General features: G+C 35.2%; 1 protein-coding gene across 2 annotated transcripts in view; it reads right to left on the bottom strand.

Moving 5' to 3' along the window:
• The window catches only part of TTC39B (tetratricopeptide repeat domain 39B), an 81,840-nt gene that overhangs the window by 14,764 nt on the left and 45,440 nt on the right, over positions 1-21,636 (bottom strand). For both annotated transcript variants that reach the window (XM_067316104.1, XM_067316102.1), the window contains exons 3-10: positions 11,779-11,883; positions 8,864-8,995; positions 6,738-6,814; positions 5,613-5,680; positions 3,540-3,604; positions 3,283-3,388; positions 1,869-1,934; positions 218-326 (exon numbers count right to left, since the gene is read on the bottom strand). In XM_067316104.1, the coding sequence (XP_067172205.1) occupies positions 218-326; positions 1,869-1,934; positions 3,283-3,388; positions 3,540-3,604; positions 5,613-5,680; positions 6,738-6,814; positions 8,864-8,995; positions 11,779-11,883 (728 nt within the window). The remainder of the gene's footprint in view (positions 1-217; positions 327-1,868; positions 1,935-3,282; positions 3,389-3,539; positions 3,605-5,612; positions 5,681-6,737; positions 6,815-8,863; positions 8,996-11,778; positions 11,884-21,636) is intronic.

Raw genomic sequence — 21,636 nt, forward strand, 5'->3', positions numbered from 1 at the left:
ACAGCCCTTCAAATGGAACAAGAAGTCAGTATAATGATATCTACCGGAGCATTTCTGCAGATATAGCTTTGTCAGTCATAAATATGAGTTTTAGATCATAATTAAGCATACAGCAATCTATTACAAAGCTAACAACCACAGTTTTTAAATTCAGTTCAAATTCACAAGATCTGTCATAATATATAGCACAATTGAGCAGCTGCACTCTGGGTCTTACCAAGGATTAAGGAGACATAAGTATGATAAACCAACAAGGTGAAAGTACACAAAATGGCCCTCAAACTGCTGCCAGATGCACCTTCCCGTAGCTGATGGAGGCCCAGCTCCTAAAAAAAATCACAAATGCATGCAGATTTAGCTATCATTATACAGAGTTACTCTTAATAGAGTCTAGCTCCCTGCCATCCAGTTTTTCCTTTAAATACACATATTCCCTAATTTATAACCTATCTGAGTTCCACCAAACAGTTCTGGCACAGCTGATAGCACTGAGCAGAAGTAGGTTAAGTCAATACTGAATAAAATTACATACGCATGGGTCTACATCCTTCTCCCACCATCTTCTGGCTACGAGCCTCTTAGAACTATCTATGTTCAGTAGGAACCTCTCTCAACTGTTTCAGTGCTGCTTCTAAGCAAAAGTCTTCCTTCACAAACTCATGCATAAACCCCTGGTTATCCTCAGTTTTCTTCTATCATTCAAGTCAGTTATTATTTTCATGTTCTGATCAAAACATTAGCTCTACTAATGCACCAACTTCTAGATACCAGTTCTAGAAGCTCAGCAAAATTTGTGTGTACTGAAAAAAGCAATTAAACTCAGAGACCTATTCAGCTTATATGTATGAAACCTCTTCACATCCCTTCCAGTTTACACCTGTTACATGACAGCTTGACTGTTCTTGGGATTGTTGAGATGAGCTCAGAGCTTTCCTGCTCAAGATCAGTGACTCTTCAGAAACTTAACAGATTTAAACAGTTTTGTTTCAGAACAAATATTAGCCTAGTAAGAGTTTTATTGTACAGCAGCTTGCTGAGTTACAGGAGAACTTAGGTAACGTACAAAAATGTGGTGATACTGCATCAAAGAAGTTCAGCTTTCCTTTCACCTTCTATTGTCTTTTTAATCAGGCCAAAAATTCTTATGAAAGAGCTTCAGCATCAGCTACATCTTTCATGGGAAGAAATAAAATGACCAGATCTCTACTGAAATCTAATTTCACATAAGCAAAGTATACTTATGGACAAGTTAACAGCAGCAAGATCAGAGAGTGACTCCTCTTTGGCTCATGAATAACCTGAATTTTAGTTATATCTAATTCTGTATTTTATTTTTTTTCCTTTCTTACAGGTGGTGAAAGGAGTTTTAAAGAGATCTAAAACACTTAAAAAGATAAAAGGCTAGGTTATGATTACAAATACTTTCCACATCCATGAGGACAAGATATAGTAGGATTCCCCAGCTACATGCTACATTCAAAAGTTCCTTATTCCAAAGAGATGGACTGGGAGAGTGGAAGAAACATAAAAGTGAGACTCCCCCTTCAGTTGCTGGTATAAGGAACACATTAATTTATTGCTGTATAGACTAAAAAAATGTATATACATCTCCTCTCCTTAAGAGCCAGGAAGAGGAGAGGAAACTGCACCTCGAAAACCATCTCCAAAGGGCCATGGTTGTTCAAGATTAGGATATCAACATATGTACTTTTATGCCTGCACAATCTAGCCCATTAGTTGCCTTTCTAACAACACTAAAAATATCAAAATGTAAATCATTATATTTTACTGTGAAATCTATGATGTTAAGCCTATCCACTCTTTACCAGAGAAAGCACTAATTTGAAAACAAATATCAGATTCAATACCCTATTGCCAGAAAATCCAATAAATTCTAGAAGTCGGAGAATCCTTCCTGGTAAAAGTGACAGCATCTGCAATACATTTCAAAGATATATAAGATATATAAAGCCATACACACATTCAAAGAATTCTAAAACTGCTGTAAACTTCAACCAAAAATTCTAGTTAATATATTAAATGCCATTACACTGTAGTGAAAGAGTAAAACACAGAGTTTAAAAGAAATTGAAAGTAGACCTGTGTGATTAACAATATGCAATCAATTTACAACTTCAGGAAAATTTGGACTCTTGTCCATCCAGCAGTGGAAACAGCTAGACAGGAAGTCTGACTGTGCTTCTTCGGATAATTATTTTTGTCTTCAGCTGATCAGAACTGTTTGAAAATTGTGGTTTACTTGGGATGAGAAGAAAGTATTATTTATCTTGGTAGTACTTACAATCTACAGTTGTCATCTTCCTTTAACTACTCTCAATCAGATGACTCAGTGCTACCTCAGAAAAACTTTATTTGTTCCTAGTTTGGAAGCAAAGGATTAGCAGACCAGTAAACATACTGTTCAGAGGTTTTAGCTATGTTCATCATCCTTCAGCCCTCTATTACATGCACTTTCTGTTCCCTTGTAGTTGCATTCTCCACATTGTACACAACTGACAAGAATTCATAAAGATCACAACTATCTTTTCAACAAGCACATTACAAGGAGGTCAGGTTTTGAAAGCTTCATTCACTTTACTATACTTTGCCCAGAACATATTGTTTCCTTTAAGTTTCCTGCTGAAGAGACTTCACAAAGAATAGGAGTGGTCAGAGCACTTGTGAACACAGACGTCTACCTGTGTTGGGTTTTAAGACTGACAGGTGCAGACAGATCTGAGTTCTTCTGACCATGCGCAGAATTGGCCAGTTTCTGTCTTGAATGATACTGAAAATTAAGATACCAGCAGAAATTAACTCTTATTGTTGTCACAGTAGAGGTCAAATGGCAATGATAGCCAATTGTAAAGAAAAATGCTAAGGGATGCACCCAATTGTCTTTTGTACAAACTCAGTAAACTACTACTTGTTTTGCATTTCTGCACTAATTCACAGTGCCTATCTACAGCAAGCTGCTGAAGCAAAAGAACTTGTGCTACACACAAGTAAGTCAATGCAGGTTTTTTTTTCCTTTTAAGAAATATATTAATTAGTCGATTAAAAATTAAATAAACTTTTAAATAAGTTATTAAAAAAAACTCTAGTGTGCATGCATGCAAAAAGCCAGTACTATTTTCATACGACAAAGCCTACATAACCACATCTCTGTTCTGCAACCATTTCATTTTAAGAGGATATCTGCAAGAAAGAATCTTATACAGAACTGTGTAAGCTCTGAATTACCCCAAAGGCCTTTCTGAAGTGTGAAAAACAAAGTCATACCAAATTGAATGCTCCTATTCCAAGTTTTACTCCTCCTTCAAATTGGTGATATGTTTCAATTTTGCTTTTGTTCCCCTGAGTCATCTGTAGCACCTGATGACATTCTCTTTAGATGCAGAAAAAAAAAAAGTGGAAAATACAACTTAGAAATCATATGAAGTATAATCATTACGTTTGTTATGACTTTTTTTGCAGACATTAATATAACTGCACGTGTTTATACCAACATTAAATCTAAGTGCTTTCTAATGACTTACTTGTATATTTGGTAACTTGTCCTAATTTTGAGGCCACCTTTGATAAAGTTGATCATATTTTCATCCTGGAAGAAAAAAAAAGTTTAATTGTGCAAAATGAACTTAAAAATCTTTCAGCTACATTTTAAGTCATTTTACAACTAAACAGTCATTGGAAATTTTAATTAAAGATATTTTTCAGTTATTAACTTTAGCTTTACAGATGATGCTACCACATGTATTAAGTTGTCAGGGAAACATTTTTCTGTCACGTGACAAGTTTTAAAACTTAAAAGGAGGTGGAAAAAGTAAAAAAATTACTTTCAACAGAACTTCTAATGCTTATAAATGAAACAGGAAAGCTCTCCACCAGATGGTGCTGTAAGAACATTTAAGAAAAGTTTTGAAATGCCAATTCTGAAACACGCAAGTGATCCCAGAACCTCGCAGAAGGCAGCCCAAACTATCCCCTAAGCAGATGAATTACCATTGATGATCAACAGCAAATTCACAACCCAACACATACATACTTCCCAATATATATATATGATTCTTAACCTCTAGGAAACATAAGCCAAAATCCACCAGCCATCAAAAATGCGTTCCTGAAAAGCATGATGATTAATATATTATTCAACAGATAGGACAGAATTTTTTCCATGAGAATTAACAGAAGGGGAATGTGTGCTGGCATTTCAAAAATGTACAATATTTAAATATTCAGGGACAGCACATATGACATAAAAGATGAAAAAGCAAGAACAAGAGCATTGGAATCATCAACTGAAGGAAAAGCTGGTTTCCATGAAAGGATCACCATTCTGAAAGGCCTCAACTGTTTTGCCTGTAAGACTGAACAACCATTGTAAATGTTTTAGTACAAGTGCAACCTTCTGAACGGTTACATTTCATTACCATCATTATCATCCTCAGATGAACCAAGGTCTATCAGAGATTAAAAAAATGGGGTATGACAGCAATCAGCAGAGCAAGAACCTCTGAACCAACAGCAGTGGACCTCCAAAACGATGAACATCAAGGTGCTGCTGTAAAGAAAGTATCCCCTTCCCCAAGGGTATTCTATTTTATATAGTCTTAAAATTGAGTTAACTGATATGTCTCTAAAAACTCTCTTAATGCTTAAAACACACACACACAAAAAAGTGGGGGTTGCTTCTGTTTGATTAAGAAATGAGATGAAGTCAGCTACAGGAAGGACTGGCATTCCACTACTAATGTTTCCTGACACTCCTCCTAGAAGTATCATATTAAGAGGATTATAAAGCTTTGCCAAATTAACCTTTCTGACCTTAGTATCTCTTTACCTCACTTCTTCCTCATACTGGCTATCTCTAAAGGATTTTCTAAAGTAAATTCTTTAAACGTTCATAAAGCACTTACATATACAAACAAAAGTATGAGGAGACTAACAATTCCTCTTTTCAGACTGAATTTGAAAACCCCGTAGCTCTAGTGTTACTGAATCACATACTAAACAAGAAGAACAAAACAGTATCAAACAGCAGACCTTTCTATGAACTGAATGATTATTTCAGAAAAATCTAAGGCATGCTTGGTTTACAACCATTTGTTATTATACTGTTCCTGACACCATTTCAAAAGTTCATGGACAGTGACATTAAATTAAAGAGAAATGGGCATCAATTGCAGTTTTGTTGGTTGGAAAATATTCTATCCCTTTTGTCCATAAACAGATATGTACTTTCAGATAAGACTTTTCTCAGTACTTTAACATCTTTTTAAACAAGCGCTGGGCAGTTTCAGGTGTGACACAGGTAACCTATACAGACTGTCCGTATGAGACGGTGCAATACCTCTTAGATTTTTGGTCCCTGGGTATCAGTAAGGTCTTCAGTTATTCAAATAAGCAAAAAAAACTGAGAACTTTTCTGGGTGGCATAACATATATCATACTTTCAAACATTGCCCTGAAATAACATTAACCACTACAGAGGAAGTGTTCTGGTTTTTTTTTTTAATATCAAATCTATTGTCTGAATGACAGTCTTGTAGAACTATTAACATCTTTCCTTTAAACTGTTACACAGAGATATAAACAAAAATTTACTTTACCTGTACAAAGGTGAGAGCTGCTTTCTGTAGTAAGCATTCAGCATAACAGACTTCAGCATGCATTTCCTCTATAAAAGAAAGAAAAGTTATTTACTGTCAGCAAAGTCTATTAGTCAATAGTCTCTTCTTGGAGTAGGTGAAACAAATAAAACGCTGCCAAGAAAAAAGTAGGATTCTGCTGTTGACGTTTTGATTACTGCTGAATAAAGCCATAACATACAAATCACAAAGGAAGTAATTGAGAAATTAGTTTAAAATAGTCTCCTATTTCACCTTTCCTCAGACAAAAACCTTGATCTTGCCCAAGCTAACTTCAGTCTAGGGCAAGAGCTTTGAAAAACTATTTGTCTTTCTGGCAGATGTTCTCTTGTACTCTCCATCAACATTATGTTTAAGCGTCAACCTACAGCAGCTAGCTCTACAGACACTCCTCCTTTGTCTTCAAAAGCTTTTACAGATGAACAGTAACACTCTAAATGCGGCTCTGGTTTTTCCTAAGTCCAGTAAGACACTGTAAATGCCATTTCCTAGGGTCATGCTAAACAATCTGGAGGCCCTGGGCAGACTTTCTGTTCTCATGCAGCACTCAGTACATCTGACTTAACACAGGTGACTTGCAAAGTTACACTGCACACATGTTGCAAGATCAGCCACATTCATTTCTGTATAGAACAGACACAATGAGTTTGATGCGTCTGGGATTAAAGAGGTTTTTTTGTGACAGGATAGAAAAAATGCATACTTAATTCTGCCTGAATCAGAAAAAAAGAAAGAAAGAAAGAAAAGACAGACCTCTCTTCAGTCCTACAATTTGTTATCAAAGGCATTCCCTTCATAATTTATGCATGCCCAGAGCCTGATAAATTAGCCTAAACCCCCATTTTGAGAAATTTTTCATTAAAAGCCACATAAAGGTGATTCGTCTGCACTAACAAGGATTTCAGAAGAACTCACAATATTTGAAGAGAAGAAGGAACACACAGAATTTATTTTATTGCAAGACAACTAGTAAAATTACACAGTTGAATATACTAGTAGATGTTGGGTTGGTGTTTTTGAGGATTTTTGTTTTCTGGTTGTTTTTTTTGGGGGGGGGCAGCGGAAATGGTATTATAATCCACTTACCTTCGCTTAACTGATCCACTGGCTGTTTAGAAACTAGATTGGACAAGGATTCTACCACTGTGCTTCTTTTCCTGAATCTACATCAGTCATATATGGAAGAAAAGAAAACCACGCAGGATAAGCAAAATTTCAACAGAAACTTGAACTTAATTGAACATATTGTATTTCTTCACCATTTGCAACCACAATTTATAAACATGCTCAGACAAGTGATGATTTACCAATAGCTACATTTCTTTGAGTAATCTAATCATCACCACAGGCAAAAAAAAATCTAGGCTCAGAAACCTATCCTGTCTTAATTCAACTTCCAAATATGCATTTAATTTAGTCTATGCACACAGTAGCATACCATCCTCCTTTCCACCCACCAAGTTCCTGTCTTAAGCATACATGCAGGACCACTGTTGAGGAATGAATTGACATAATGTGGTAAAATGTGTTTTGTAAAGGACCTCCAGCTTTTAAAACAATGCTTTTGATAAAAGAGTCAGAGTGAAGGCAAGTTAATGTCATTTACAGAACTGCCACAGAGGTCTCTGATGTTGGACAAGTTACTTTAACTGGACTTCAAGGTTTTATGAATTGCACTTATGAATTTTGCATTTCTTTTCATCAATTCGCACTCAGAATTACAATGAAAGTAAAGAGGAGCTTGTTTCAACATAAATGAAAACCATAAAATGCCATAAATGCTGAAGTATTTATATCATATGTGGAATTTCAAAATCCCTAAAGTACTCACACATTCTTCTTTCAACAGATCTCAATTATCTATCTTTCAAATTGCTATTGTACTTCAGTAAGGTACTCTAAAAATGAATTCACTGTTATTTACAAAGATCTCAGCTTTATCCAGAAGCCAAAGAAGCAATTCTACTGTCAGAAAGTAAATGCAATTTAGAAGTTGGGAAGTCATGCATTAAAAATATTGAGCATTTGTTTATCATCTGTTTCACTGTTCTGTATTCTGAAAAAGGCAGAACCCTGACAACGACATAATAAAGACCACAGGTTAACAAAACACATACACAAAGCAGGGACCGATTAAGGCAATGTAGTTCTGACATTTCTTCACTCTTGAGCGTTTGATTGCCTTTATCTTAATGGTCTTTTTATGTGTTTTGGGACAGAGTAAAACAGACCACTTATGAATGAAAGTTTGTATCCTGCAAAGATGGAAGGCCATATTGAAACTAAATTCACCTCTTTTTCACAGAGGCAGGATACAAAGAGGCCCCTCTTTTTCAGACATAACAAGCAACACAGTTCAGATGAAGCTCTGAACTGATGGCACACCTGAAAAAAGAGGCACTTGTTTGCATATGCAAAACTGAGCACTCATTGGAAAGCAAATGCTAAGTAGACTTACCCAACATGTTAAAGTGCAAAAGTAAGAATAAAAACACATTTCAAGCGTTTTCGTTAGTAACTACTTTTATCCACAGCTGTCTGTTCCCTTACAATAGCACTTTTCCCTTTATGCTTTTCAGAATGATAGTCTCTGTTAAAGTTCAGCAAAGACAATATAGCAAATGCCCAGGGGCATTTTTTTTTTCTCCCATTCTTGATGGGAATGGTAGCCCTTTAGCTGTGAAGTAATCCTTTACGTTTACAACAACAAAAAGAGTCTGATTCAGTTGTAAGAGTAACCTCAGTACAAACCTATTCCTATTAGACTATTTGGTCCATACCTGAAAACAACCTAAAAAAACAAATATATATTTTCATGATAACAGAGAAAGTTTAAAATATAGGGCTTTTAAACTGTTCATCTGCATGGAAAACAAGAAGTTGCATGTTGAAATAGCTTAAGCAGTTTCCTTATGCAGTGACAGTAAGTGTCAGCTTATGGCCTACGTGGCCAGCTAGCTATTTAATTATCCTTAGAGGATATAAATACCCAAACCTGATGAGCCTTTTGTTTCTGCAATACTAATAAACATACACTTACCAACAACAATTGCATAACGCGATGTATTTCACTGTTTCAAATTTAAATCACTACCATATTGACAATAGCCTGCTTTGAAACTGTACAGACAGCTGGGATATCTTACAAAAGGAATAATGAACCCTATGTAATGGAATATAAACCTTATAAATGTAAATTGTTCCAGGCTTACCTTTGGCAGGTTTGTAAAGCTTCTTTCATTGTAGAAATTCCCATTTGTATATCCTGCTGTTCAAAAGTCATAGCAGCTTGCATAACTAAAATAGTGCTGTACCCAAGGGCATGGTACATACTATCTTTAGACCTAGGACAAACACATAAGTCTTGTGCTTTTTAGACAAAATTAAAATTAGGAGATAATTAAGTGCTGTCAGTGATATCTGCTTTTGTTTGTGAAAAGACAGAAGAATAAAGCAAGAAAACCATGGACTTGAACATAACCTACAAAGTATCACTTTCCACAGGGTGCTACATGTCCACCTTCACAGGCTGCTGTTGCAGTGAATGCCAGAAAACATCCAAGCTGGGTTACATGAACAGTTGTCCCTAATTCTATTCCATTTATATTGCATAGGTATATCTGTTTAATTTAGTTAATTAAGCTCGGACATAAACATTCCTTCTGCTGCTTTCACTTTAAACAAGAGTTAGGGAGACAGTTATAATGTTACCAGTCAATCCAAAGATACAAAAAAAATCCATATAAATTTGTGTCGCGGAAAGCCAATATGCTTATGTTCAGTCAGTCATTCAATTAAAGGCTACATTCCGCCTGCCTAGCTTTCACAGCATAATCACAGAAGCATAAAAATGTTGTTTGGAAGGGACCACTGGAGGCCATCTATTTAAATCCACCAGTTGAAGTAGCACTACTGTCAAATTCAGGTCAGGCCAGCTCTGTTTTTTTTCCTAATGAAGTTCCCAAAGCTTTCAAAAATGACAACTGTAAAACCCTTCTGGTGCTGTGCTACTCACCTATACACTTTTTCCTAATGGCCAGTCTGACCCTTCTAGGCTACAACTTGTGGAGATTGCCTTTTGTTACCATCCACCACAGTGAAGAAGAGTTTTTGTCTTTGCAACTTCCCTTCAACAGCTCCAGACTATTACATGAATCCCTTAGCCTCCTCTACGTCAAAACAAAACAAGCCCAGCTCTCTCAATCTTTGGGTCACGTGCTTCAGTTTTCTAGTCATCTTGGTAGCTTTCTGATGGATCCTCTCCAGTTTCTTGACATCATTTTGAATCAAAGAACCCCAAAATAAAAAAAAGTAGTTTTGAAGAGAGGAAACTAACCACAACAAGGGAAGTAGACTCTTGGGCTAAGTGTTTAATTCTTAAACATATCAACTTTTTCCTAAAAATTTTAGAATCCTTAAGGATTTAGGTTTAACTTACACTGAAAAGCAATTTTTCAATAAAAAGATTGAGCTTTTTCTTTTTCAATAAGGCTTTATGTTTCCTTGCTAGGACAAATACTTCTCTAAAAATTACTGAATGTGCTGTAGGCTCCAAGTCCATTAGCTGCCATGGACTGAAAATACCAATACCATGGAATTCCAAAATAATATTTTTCTTCATAGCATACATCAACTAAAACACTTAACTGTACAAAAAATACTGAAACATAAAACAGGGGCTTTTTTTGTCTTACAACACAAATGAAATTATCACCTAAATTTGTATGTATATGTATATATGTTTGTGTATACATGCAGCCTCCTTGTATGCAGAACTTTGTATTTTGTAATACAAGCCAAAAATAAAGTCTTAGGATACACCATTGCAGCTGTACCTTCCTAAAGCACTGCTCAAATAATTTTGTTTGCATTTGCAGACACTGAACGATGCTTGGGGAACAGAGTTAGGATGTGGATGTAGCTCACCTCAAAAGGTGGTATCCCCTCCATGCCTTCTCTATACTTATTACAGTACATGCCACAAAAGTACACCGTTGATAGTTATTATTTCTCCAAGATTCAGTTTAACAAGTGTTCTTTCACTTATCCATACTACCTACCTAACAATACCTACCAATCTTTCTTACCCCATCTTATTATCACCAACCTGTAGAACAAGAACTTTATGCAGGTCTACAAACAGAAGCTACAGAACTCCATTACTGAAATATCCTTCAACATAACATGCATTGTTTTTGATGGGGCAGACAGGAAAGCAACTGTGAATGGGCTTCAGATCCCAGTCTAAAAGAACAGTCACCCAGATTGTCTCTTAAAACAGCTCAGCTATGTTTCTCCAAATAATCTTTGAACATTTGTTGTTACCTGTGCCTGCACTGAATGGGAGATAGGGGAAAAGGCCTTACAGATGATTTACAATGGTTACTATCAACTCCACTGGGACAGAATTAGCTTACAGTGGAATAGGTTTCGGCACTACTCCTAAGGGATCTTCCCCCTGTACATTTTGTTGCAGTGAAATGGTAATCATGACTGCTTTGAAACATTTGAAAGTCAGAACACCTGACAGAGCAGGCAGACAAATCATTGCTATCATTTATTTCCAGGTCTATCAGTTTCGTTCTTTTCAATTATTGTGATAGTAGGAAAGCACATTAGCAGAAGCACACTCTTCAGAATTACATATATTTACTAAGACTTTATTATGTTTTCATGCTTCTCGGAGCAAAGGCAACAGAGGAGCAGACAGAATTAGTCAGCTACTGTCACTCAAATTTAATATAGAAAGCATTAAAAAAAGAGTACTCTATAATTTTCTTCTACTTTTGCTTGCCTGGTCAAAAACAGTTCTGTTGTACCAGTTTTGTGATCAATGATACATTGAATAAGGTCTTGTTCCCCTTGCTTTTCCTCTCTGAACTAGGAATGACAATTTGAATGATATGATTACAATGAGAACAAAGTAATAATTAAGTGCTTCTTTAACAGTTTTTGTGATAGTCTTAACGAAAAACATGTGCACTGTTTAAATCTAATAATGCAGAGATATGCTTTAGGAAGGGAATAAATGAAAGCTACAATCTTCAGAGGCCTTAAATTAATCTTCAACTACCAGATACTTTACACTATCTATTTATAGTAACTCCAACAAATAACATGATCTCACCATGGACGAAGTAATTCCAGGGCTTCAGAGAATTTATTGTTTAGAAATAAATTCAGTGCCATTGAACATTCTTCCAGAGCACACTTGAGATCCATCTTGGATGCCCTTAAAAAAAATAAACAAACAAAAGTTTTGTTTTGTTTTGTTTTTACTTTAGCCAAACTGAAAGCACACAAAAATCAATAAAAATTTCTGCATAGCCATTTCCACCTCCAGATACCTATAATCTTTTTTATGTAATACTGAAGCTCTTTCAGAGTAATTTTTTCCCTTTTTTTTAAAGTCTACCTTTGCAGAAAGGAATCAGATTTTTAACACTCTTTATCCATGTTATATGTGCATGCCCTCTAGCTTATTATGATAATGTTTATGACTTCGTCTTCCTCTGTTTACCAGAACATTTGTCAAACAATCTTAGAATTAACAGTCAATATGCAGTGGAGTCATTTTATTGGTGCTTATATAACACAAATGCACAAAATGTTTATCATTATCTCCAAGCTCTCAGTTCCCAATGTCCACACATGTGCAGTAACAGACCCCGTATTCAAATCTAAATCTGTATAGAGATAACAAAGTAATATTTTTTGTTCAAGTAAAGCAATAGACAGAGACACTCTGCAAACAGCAATGCCCCAAAATGGTGCTGTCAGAGGCTATCAACCCCGCAGCTGTGCCAAAATAAGTTATTTCATTGTTCTTCCTAGTCCACTTCAAACAAAATCACTTGCATTTGCTCAGATTGGAGCCATCTAATAACACTGTTACTTCAAACAGTTTTGTCTGAGATAGATTACAGAGTCCTCATAAATTGCTCCACAGGCAGAACTAGTAACAAACTGAACATTCACAGTTGTGGTGAATAGCTAGAAGCTACACAGCCTTCAATCATCACAGCCAGAACTGGAAGAAACAATTTGTCTACAGGTTAAAAACAGATTTAGGCTCTATAATGGGCTTTATCCAAGTAAGATTAAACAACAGTAAGCAACAGATCATGTCAATAAAAGAGTATTTAAGTGCTGACCAGAAAAGAAGTATCCTGAAGGAGGAAATTAAAAGATAATAGAAACTACAGAGGAGTGCAGCTGTTTTAAATCTGAAGGTAAAACTCATAGATGAAGAGCAAAACAAAAGTATATGACCGGATAGCTTTTTACACAGAATAGTCAACTTTCCCACTCCTCCACCCTACAAAAGCTTTAAAAACATCATCTCTGCTTTCTGTATTCCTTCTGGGGTAGAAAATGGGGATAACACTAGATGACACCTCCAGCTCTATGTTTTGTTATTGCATAATGGCAGTACCTGAGAAATCCAGTCTATTGTGTAAAATAAATGAGATAAAAATCTCTAACTCAGCTGATTTTGAAACTAATAGATATCTATCTTTGAGCCTCCCAAGAGAAGATGCAAATTCTGCACTCTGTTATAAAGTTGTGAATTGCCCATCAGATCATTTCTTTTCTTATCCATTAATCTTCACAATATATTTTTTTAATATGTGTGTGTGTGCGTGCTTATATATATACGTGTGTGTATATATATATGCACATGCAAGCACACACACACACATATATGCTTATATATATAAGCATATATATATTCAGATCTCTACTTTGACTTTAAGTAGCTTCCTAATACAATTATTTCAAGAACTTAAGGCCCAATACAAAACTCGGGGAAGGCAAAGTCTCCAATTTCCACATAATACATTTCAGATACATGACAAATAGGTTGTTAGGGCTACTTAATATAGTGACAGATTACCATTTTGAAAACATTCTTTGTCCTCTGTTTCACACATCTAGAAACTTTGTTTCAACTGATAATTTGCAACATTTATTAGATAGCTCATTAATTCTGATAGCTCATTAATTCTGATATTCACAGTATATTGTTGATAACACTTCAAAACTTTCCAACACATTCGCTTAATGAAACAAGGTATGATACAATTAAACCATATAAGTTTTGGTATGAATCAAAACAATCCTGACTTCACGAATGTATTCTATAACTCTTATTATGCTGCTTGTATCAGATGAAAAAAAATCAGACTTTAATACCCTCTATTGATTGTCTTTTCTCTGGTTCTGTATCTTGTTTCGTTTTATTAAACTTCCTGCATATACAAGTATACTCCTTCCCCTTTTGCCTCTGAAAAAAAAAATTTTTTTTTCGTCAATTTAATCTGTGCCACATTCTTAAAATGGAAAATTTGGCCTACGCAATTCTTTATATAGAGCTACTGGCAGGGTTTAAGGGAGCATACTGGCCAGTATATATAATATCTTCTTCTGTATTGCTACTATACTCATCATTATAGAGTCTGTATTTATTCTACACATTAATTTTAAAAAGCCCATCCATAGCCTTAGGGTTTTTTTGGAGATTAAGAAAAAAAGCTTACATAGAGTAGTTATGCTAAGTAATTATATGACCCACTACAACCATCACTTGTATGCTTCAAAATCTTTATTTACTTCCTCTTCACACCACTGAAAGCAAGGATACGTTTCCCCCTACAGCACAGAACGGAATTAAGGCAAATCCAGAATTGTACACAATTCACACAGCAGAATAGGAAATCAATGTTTCCATCTTCAACTACAGGGTTAATAAGCTAACCATGACCTCCCTTTTTAAACTGATTTCTGGCCTACACCTTCAGAGCATTCCAATCTCTAGCTTTCAAAACCTTTTCCTGCAACCAAGACCATTAGAAAAATACCTTATAAATGGGATCTGAGTTTCCCATGCATTAACAAAGTACACAACTATAGCAGTAACTCCTAAAGTCCACTAGATTCACAATAACAATTTAAGAAATCTACAGAAATTGAATACTTCAGAGGAGATAATGAATTTAACTTCTGTCTTACATATTTGATTGCAAGATCCCAATTAGCATTGTGGTAAATCAACCCTTACCTTCACACACTGAACTACCAAACCCTTTCCTGTTCCTTTCCTTTCCTTTCCTCTGGAAATAGAGAAAGGAAAGAAAGCAAGACCAGAAGCCTTTACCACCTATCCACACCTTTTTCATAAATAAAAGAGCAATGGTGGCTGACTTGGAGAGCTGTGCTGAACTCATTTCTGAGAAGAGGTAGATATGATTTCACGATAAATTCTTGCTATAGCAAGGGGACTGGCCCAGAGTCCTTTGAAACAGAAAACAATATGCTTGCAAAAGAACGACCACACACTTCAAGACTCCAATTTTGTAAACTATACTAATAACAAACAGGATGCACTGAAGTCAATCGTATGACTATCTGGTAGTAAGCACTAAAGGCAAGGTTGAACTCCAGGTTAAACAAAATGTGAAAAGGCATCCAGAAGTCCTCCAGACCTACTCTAAAGTGCTCTAGTACCACAGTCAGGTCACCTTTGAAAACAGTTCAGTGACCATCTGAGTACTGAAATAGGAAGGAACCAGTTTTCCAAAGTATTTGCAAATACTGCCTCTTGTTTATTTTTTACCTCAGAAAGCTCTTCTGAAAAAATCAGGTCCCTGTTTTATGGACCAACAGCTTTTAGAAGTTTAACCCTTTAAACAAGTAAAAGACATTTCAACACATGTCACTATGGCTTTGTACACATATAGAAGTCACATTTCTTCATTCTTTGAGCTGGACTTAAACAGAAGTCCAACAGAAAACTAACAAAATACAGTTTACAAGAATTTCACTCTATGGCAGAATCTTCTTACGTCAGTTCTGCAATGCATTTTGTGTATCTCTACTTTGTTCAGCTGGGAAAATGCAACAGAAGATCACAACCATTAGGATGAGAAAACAAATGCATTAGAAACATTCAGCAAGTGCACTCCAGTAAAGCACAGCATTATCAATGCATTGTACACTTCCCAGGGTTCAAGAATTACACTGTTGACCACTTCCTAAGAAATTTATGGTTTCTTCCACACAGAAGCACATTTCATGCTAACCAGAACTTAGCTTTCTCCATTATAGTTAACGCCTACTCTATGATAACAGAAAGGAAAAAATTGAAATCTGGTAGTTTTATCATCCGACTGTTGCCAAAAATAATTTTAACACAAATTTTAAAATCTTTATTTTCTCCCATACTGGAATTCAACTTGATTATGTACTCAATTTAAAATGTTATGTAATTTTAGGTGGCAAAAAACTATTTCCCCATTGTTATAGTTTTTAAAAGCGTAAAAATAACAGTTCTGTTTCAACTGGTATTATCAGTTACTCAAACATTCACATCCTGAAGATTCTTTGGCTGTGCACATGCTCCACAGCAGGTAATACTCTCTATGCAACATGCAGCCTTGATCTTCAGGTTTCTAACAAAAGCAGCGTGCTGTCAGCAGACAGGAGGTACCCTGGGGATCCAGTCAAACAGAACAAGAGACTTACCAGCAGTGTGGCTTCCTTTTTTCATATGTGCTTAAGGTTTGCCCACCAATGGGTCAGCACACCCAGTTTTCATTCCAGCATGTAGTCCCAGGTGAGTTCATGGGGAACTAGGACTCCTGCCCATGTTTACACTGCTGCATAGGCACAGGTACTGAAATCTTTATTAGCATGCAACATGCACAGGTACTGGAGAGCACATCTAGTACTTTTCTGTTCTCTTGATCTCTGGCCTACAACACTAATGAAATACTGCCCTGTTGCCAGTACTGATTTATGTTCTCTCATTTAAACATCCTTAAGCTAGACATCTAACTTGGGTTTGTTTTGTTTTGTTTTTTTATAATATTTCAGGGAAGTTACTATACAGCAACTTTATTTAGGTCTATGTATAAACTACACACGTCCCAGTAATAAATTAAAATCCTTCAGGTAAGGTATCCTTTTTCCTGCTGCAGACAAATAAAAAAAGAGAGTTTTTTGTTATTACTTGTGGGCTGCTCTTCATATCTTACAGTGCCTGGAAAATACAGAACATTGGGGTAAAATTCACCAGACTGCACTGGCTAATTCTACTGAACCTTTTATCTAGACATTCATTTTTTACAAAGTAGCTCCATTATAAAATTATAGTTTTTTATTCCTTATTCAGAAAACTTTCCAGTGTGCATGTAAATATAAATACAGTGGATTTATTTAAACCAAGAGCTTGGAAACTACTTAACTAAAATGCCCCCTGACACTTTTTTTTTTCCCCTCCTCTCCAAGTCCTAAATCATTTTGACATAGAAGCCTGTGTGAATTGTCTTCACAAGCTAGTTGGTAATTGAAGCTACTCAATGAGAGAAGTATACTTGAGTAAATCCATATACTTCCTTTTCAGTTTTCCCCTACCACATATTCTATGCAACAATTTCTGAATCTCATCTCTCAATGACAAATTGTAATAGGGAAAAAAGAGTAGTAACAATGAGACTACAAAATGAGCTACCATTTTCATTATAAATTCAACAAGATCATGCACAACTTCTGGTTACTCCTTTTAATGAGGTTTGCTTCACCTCTTAGATTTTGGCCTCTCTCTTCTGATGGATTCTTTCCATTTGGCTTTTCCTTGACTAGGGGAAAAGGGAAGTGGCAGTAGTCATTCAGTGTATCAGCTGTACTCATTTATCTTTATCAGAAAGTGGCCATTTGCAGTAGTTCATGTAGGGTTTAAGAACTTTATTCTTCATGTTTCAGTGCACAAGGTTTTATGTCACTGTGATGTTACCTGCACTGAAATTAACTGGGGACTTCACATGTCTAAGATCTAGCCTTAATAATCTTTGAAAAATGAGAGCAGTAGACAGAATATCATAAATGTAAATCTCTTTGTCATCCAATTCCACCACACATTTTCCCCCATTCTTTTCTGCAAAATGAAACTGCAAACCGAGAAAGTCCTTTATGAGAGACACAGAATACATGTACCTTTCTACATCACAAATTCACACCTCCTATGTCTTTAATTTAGAAAGAAAAATTTTGAAGAGGACTCCCAACACATTTTATATTTTGCATATTTTAGTTTTGAAATCCAAAAAACAAAATAATCTGGCTGAGTATTTAGTTTAGTACCTGCCAAGACCTCAGATTTTAACAACTGTTCATACTACCAAAGGTCCTTCCAAAGTCTGGATCAATAGAACCAAAGAATGTAGATAGGAAACACCCTGTCTATTAGTTGGCAAAACAGCATATTTAGCATTTCATATTAAATCTATACAAGTGGTTAAAGGTTTCCTATGAACCACAGTAACAGTTATCAGAAATAAGTATGCTTATGATCCTATCCTTCCTACTCACTAAGATACAATTAAAATGTTTATCAAGAAAATATTAAATGGAAACAACAAAATTGTATTTTAGTGGATTCAGACTCTGAATACTTGAATGAATTTTTCCAAATTAAAATACTTTATGCAACCAGTAGAGAAATTTACATATGTTTATACATGTTGTCTTTAATTATTGGCTTAAACAGTATATCACCACAGAACAGCAGTAAGTAACACAAAAGGTTCATTTATAATGACTAAGTTTTGTGAAATAATCAATTTTATTAGCTAATTCCAAGATCTTTCAAGAGACTCATTTTTACATATCTGGATTTAGATGCTGTGTTTTGTTTCTTGTATGTGAATAAGGACCCGAGTTAGTTACTTAATAACATACAATCACTTGTTCTGTATGTTCCAGCGCTTTTGTAATCTCACTTTCCCAGAAGCAAATTTCACTCACTTAGTACATGCCTGGTTAATTTATCCATTCCACTTGCTCTGTCTTTCCAGCTAACATAAATGGCTTCTTGCATTCTAAGAATTAAAAAACAGGAAAAAAAAAACAAAACACACACACACGGGATTCATTTGTTATAAATGTGTACTGATTACTAAAAAAAGTAATCAAAGCTGAGATTTACCAGATGGCAAGAACAAGTCTTTACTCCCCCTCTCATATTTATGCACTAAAATTATTTTGTGACTAGCACTGAAGCAATGTCTGCCCTAAGTATCTTATGGTATAAATCCTACTGGCCACATTAAATTAATAAAGTCTTCAAAATTGCAGAGGACAAATTGACCTTCTGGCTGTCTTTCTTCACAGCATCTTAGCTAACTTTGAGGTGGGCAGAGAACTCTGAACTAATGATGACCTGCTACTTATAATGCAGAGGAACTATGAACAGTCGTCTGTACTGGGCTGTCTTCGCTGGCAGACAAAGAGTATTTCTATGCAGAGGCTCAGGAAAAGCAAAATTTCCCTCCTTCCAGAACATCGCAGACCAATTTCTACAACAAGTTAGTAGACAGTGAAAAAGTCCAATATATCCACAGGAAATAGAAACCAAATCTGTCTGTGCACTGTCATATGGATGCAATTATACAAATACCATTATTCTCTGGTAGAGCCATATGAATACTGCTCCACAGGGCAGATGCGTTGAGGTTGAAGACCATGCCCAGGACATCAAATTCAAGCACCCACTGCTGAAGAACTGTCTTAAAATTTCTCCTCAAACCAAAAGGTAACTTTCTATTTGCACCACTTGTCTGAATCAAAGTCAAAGCTCAATGTCTTTTTCTTCCTTTCATCTTTCCAAGCACTCAGTTCATTACCTCATTAAAAACTTTTTTAAAAGTGAAAAACAACATTCCAATACAGTGCAAAATAGTGCTCTTTCTTTCCTTTTTTTTTTTCTTTTCTTTTTTTCCTTTTTTTCCCCCTTTTTTCATATCAGACAGCCATATAAAGAGAGAGATGCATGCACATAACACCTTTTGGCCAGATATGAAATTTAACAAAGTTCATTAGAAAACAGGTATTGGGAATAAAAAGACACTTTGCTGCAATAACATGAACTCTCATGAAAAGTGCTGACTTGCATTCTTTTTTTGACTCATGTTCTTCTCCTGTTGACTCAGTCTATTCCAGCAAGGTCATTTTCTCCCTACTTCCACATACAGCTTCCTAGAGTTGACAGAAAATTAACACATTTTATCATCATAGATAAGTACATATTTTATCCTGAATTAAATTAACACTACATCAATAGAATTACTCTGGATTTTACACGCAGGTGAATGCAGTTCACTACTGAATGAAAAAGGAAAAGAAAAATGTACTACTTTGGGTGTAATACACACATACATAATGCCTTATTACAAAGGGAATAAAATGTCACTATGTTCCTGTCTAGGTACTTTACTGATAACTTGGAAAAAAAAATGTATGATGGGAAAAGGTATCTTTCATCTCACTACTATTTCAATTTTTTTATTAGAAAAAAACAAATGTGGTTTTGAATTTCAGCAATAGCTTATATATTTTGAGTTTTGGTCTGAATTATCCATGAAAGTGTTCCAATAAAGTGGGGATAGCCAGTAGGAAACTATTATGGAAACTATTAGCAGCTTTAAATAAGCTGTTGTAATCAACTATGTGAAGCTGCAATAGAAATGGAGAAAAAGAATACTGACTTAAAAACCCTAATATAAATTGGAATATTCACTATCAGAATTACAATCCTCAGCAGGTACATAAAGCAACAGCATTAATGATTTAAAGTGTCAAATAGTTTGCAACTTAATCAGCCTCTTTCCTTTTCTTCAACAGATTAATAGAATGGAATTAAACAGGTAACAGTTTATTTACTAAAACAAATGACAAGAAAAAAAAGTCATTACAATAGTATTTAGGAGAAAGTTTTTCAAACATTTAATGAGTTAGGCTGGAACAATTATTTGTCCACATCATGGCTCAGTGTAAAAGGATTTCTGGGAAGGCAGTTACATAGCTGAAGTTAAACGTAACTTGATATATGCTACTGTATTTTTACCTGTTGGAAATTTAGTCTGCTATATGATCACCCCTGCTGCAATGACCTACAAACATTTTTCAGGAAAGGGGATTCAGGGACTGGAAATTGCAGTAAAATCTACTTTTAATTTAGCTACATTTTCCACAATTTAAAAATCACATATTTAAGACTAGATTCTACATCACTTTTTTTTTTCTTTTTTAAAATCAACATCAGTTGTGTTCGAATGTGTAAGCACTACTTCACATGAGTAGGGATTGCAGAATTTTGCTGTTAAACTTCTACAACCATTTATTGGCTCTTTTACAACACAGCCACAATAATCAACCTCAGCTGATAAATAACATTTAATTGCCAGCTACTAGGTTCTGCATAGCTGCTGTTCTTTCTAAAGCAAGCTTCACTGGGCTACAGTTACTGGAAATATTTCAACTTATTAGTGGGAGCAATGCAACATTTTTCCTGAGGAAACACAACCCTAAAAAATGTAAAACTAGCAATAACAACTTAATTTTAAGATTCCCACATTAAAGATGTATATTTATTTTAATTAAAATAAAAAAGAGTGAAAATATTCACTTCTAAAATTGAAGCGTGTAGAAAGGACCCAATTTTGATGGCAAGAATCAAGAAAACAAAAAGCACTGCATCAAAAAGAATACTTTCCCAAGAAATAACTACTTTAGCAGAAGAGCGGCCTTTAACACTTATGGAAGGCTTCTCAAAGGAAGAATCTTTGAAGCATTTGTTTCTTTAAACCAAAATGAAAAAATATTTTTCAAACATTGTAACATTTTCAAATTCCTAGAATTTTCCTTTTTATCTGTATGCATGCTAGCAGGAGGTATCTGCATTCTTTCCATCTGGAGAACAATTCAAAAAATGTGAAATCTTGAATCTAAACATTTCTTGCAGCTATCTGGAATTAAAGCATGTTAAATCATTTACATTAGATATGAATATTTTATATTGCCAATCACTTCCTAATTATGAACAAAGAGAACTATGAACCCAAAAGTTAATTTAAAAACCAGCTAGGAAAGATGCAAGATCATGTGAGCAACAGCAACAGTTCACTATCAGATAAACAGAAGATTTTTG

Source organism: Apteryx mantelli, chromosome Z (assembly GCF_036417845.1).
Source record: "Apteryx mantelli isolate bAptMan1 chromosome Z, bAptMan1.hap1, whole genome shotgun sequence".
NCBI lineage: Eukaryota > Metazoa > Chordata > Aves > Apterygiformes > Apterygidae > Apteryx > Apteryx mantelli.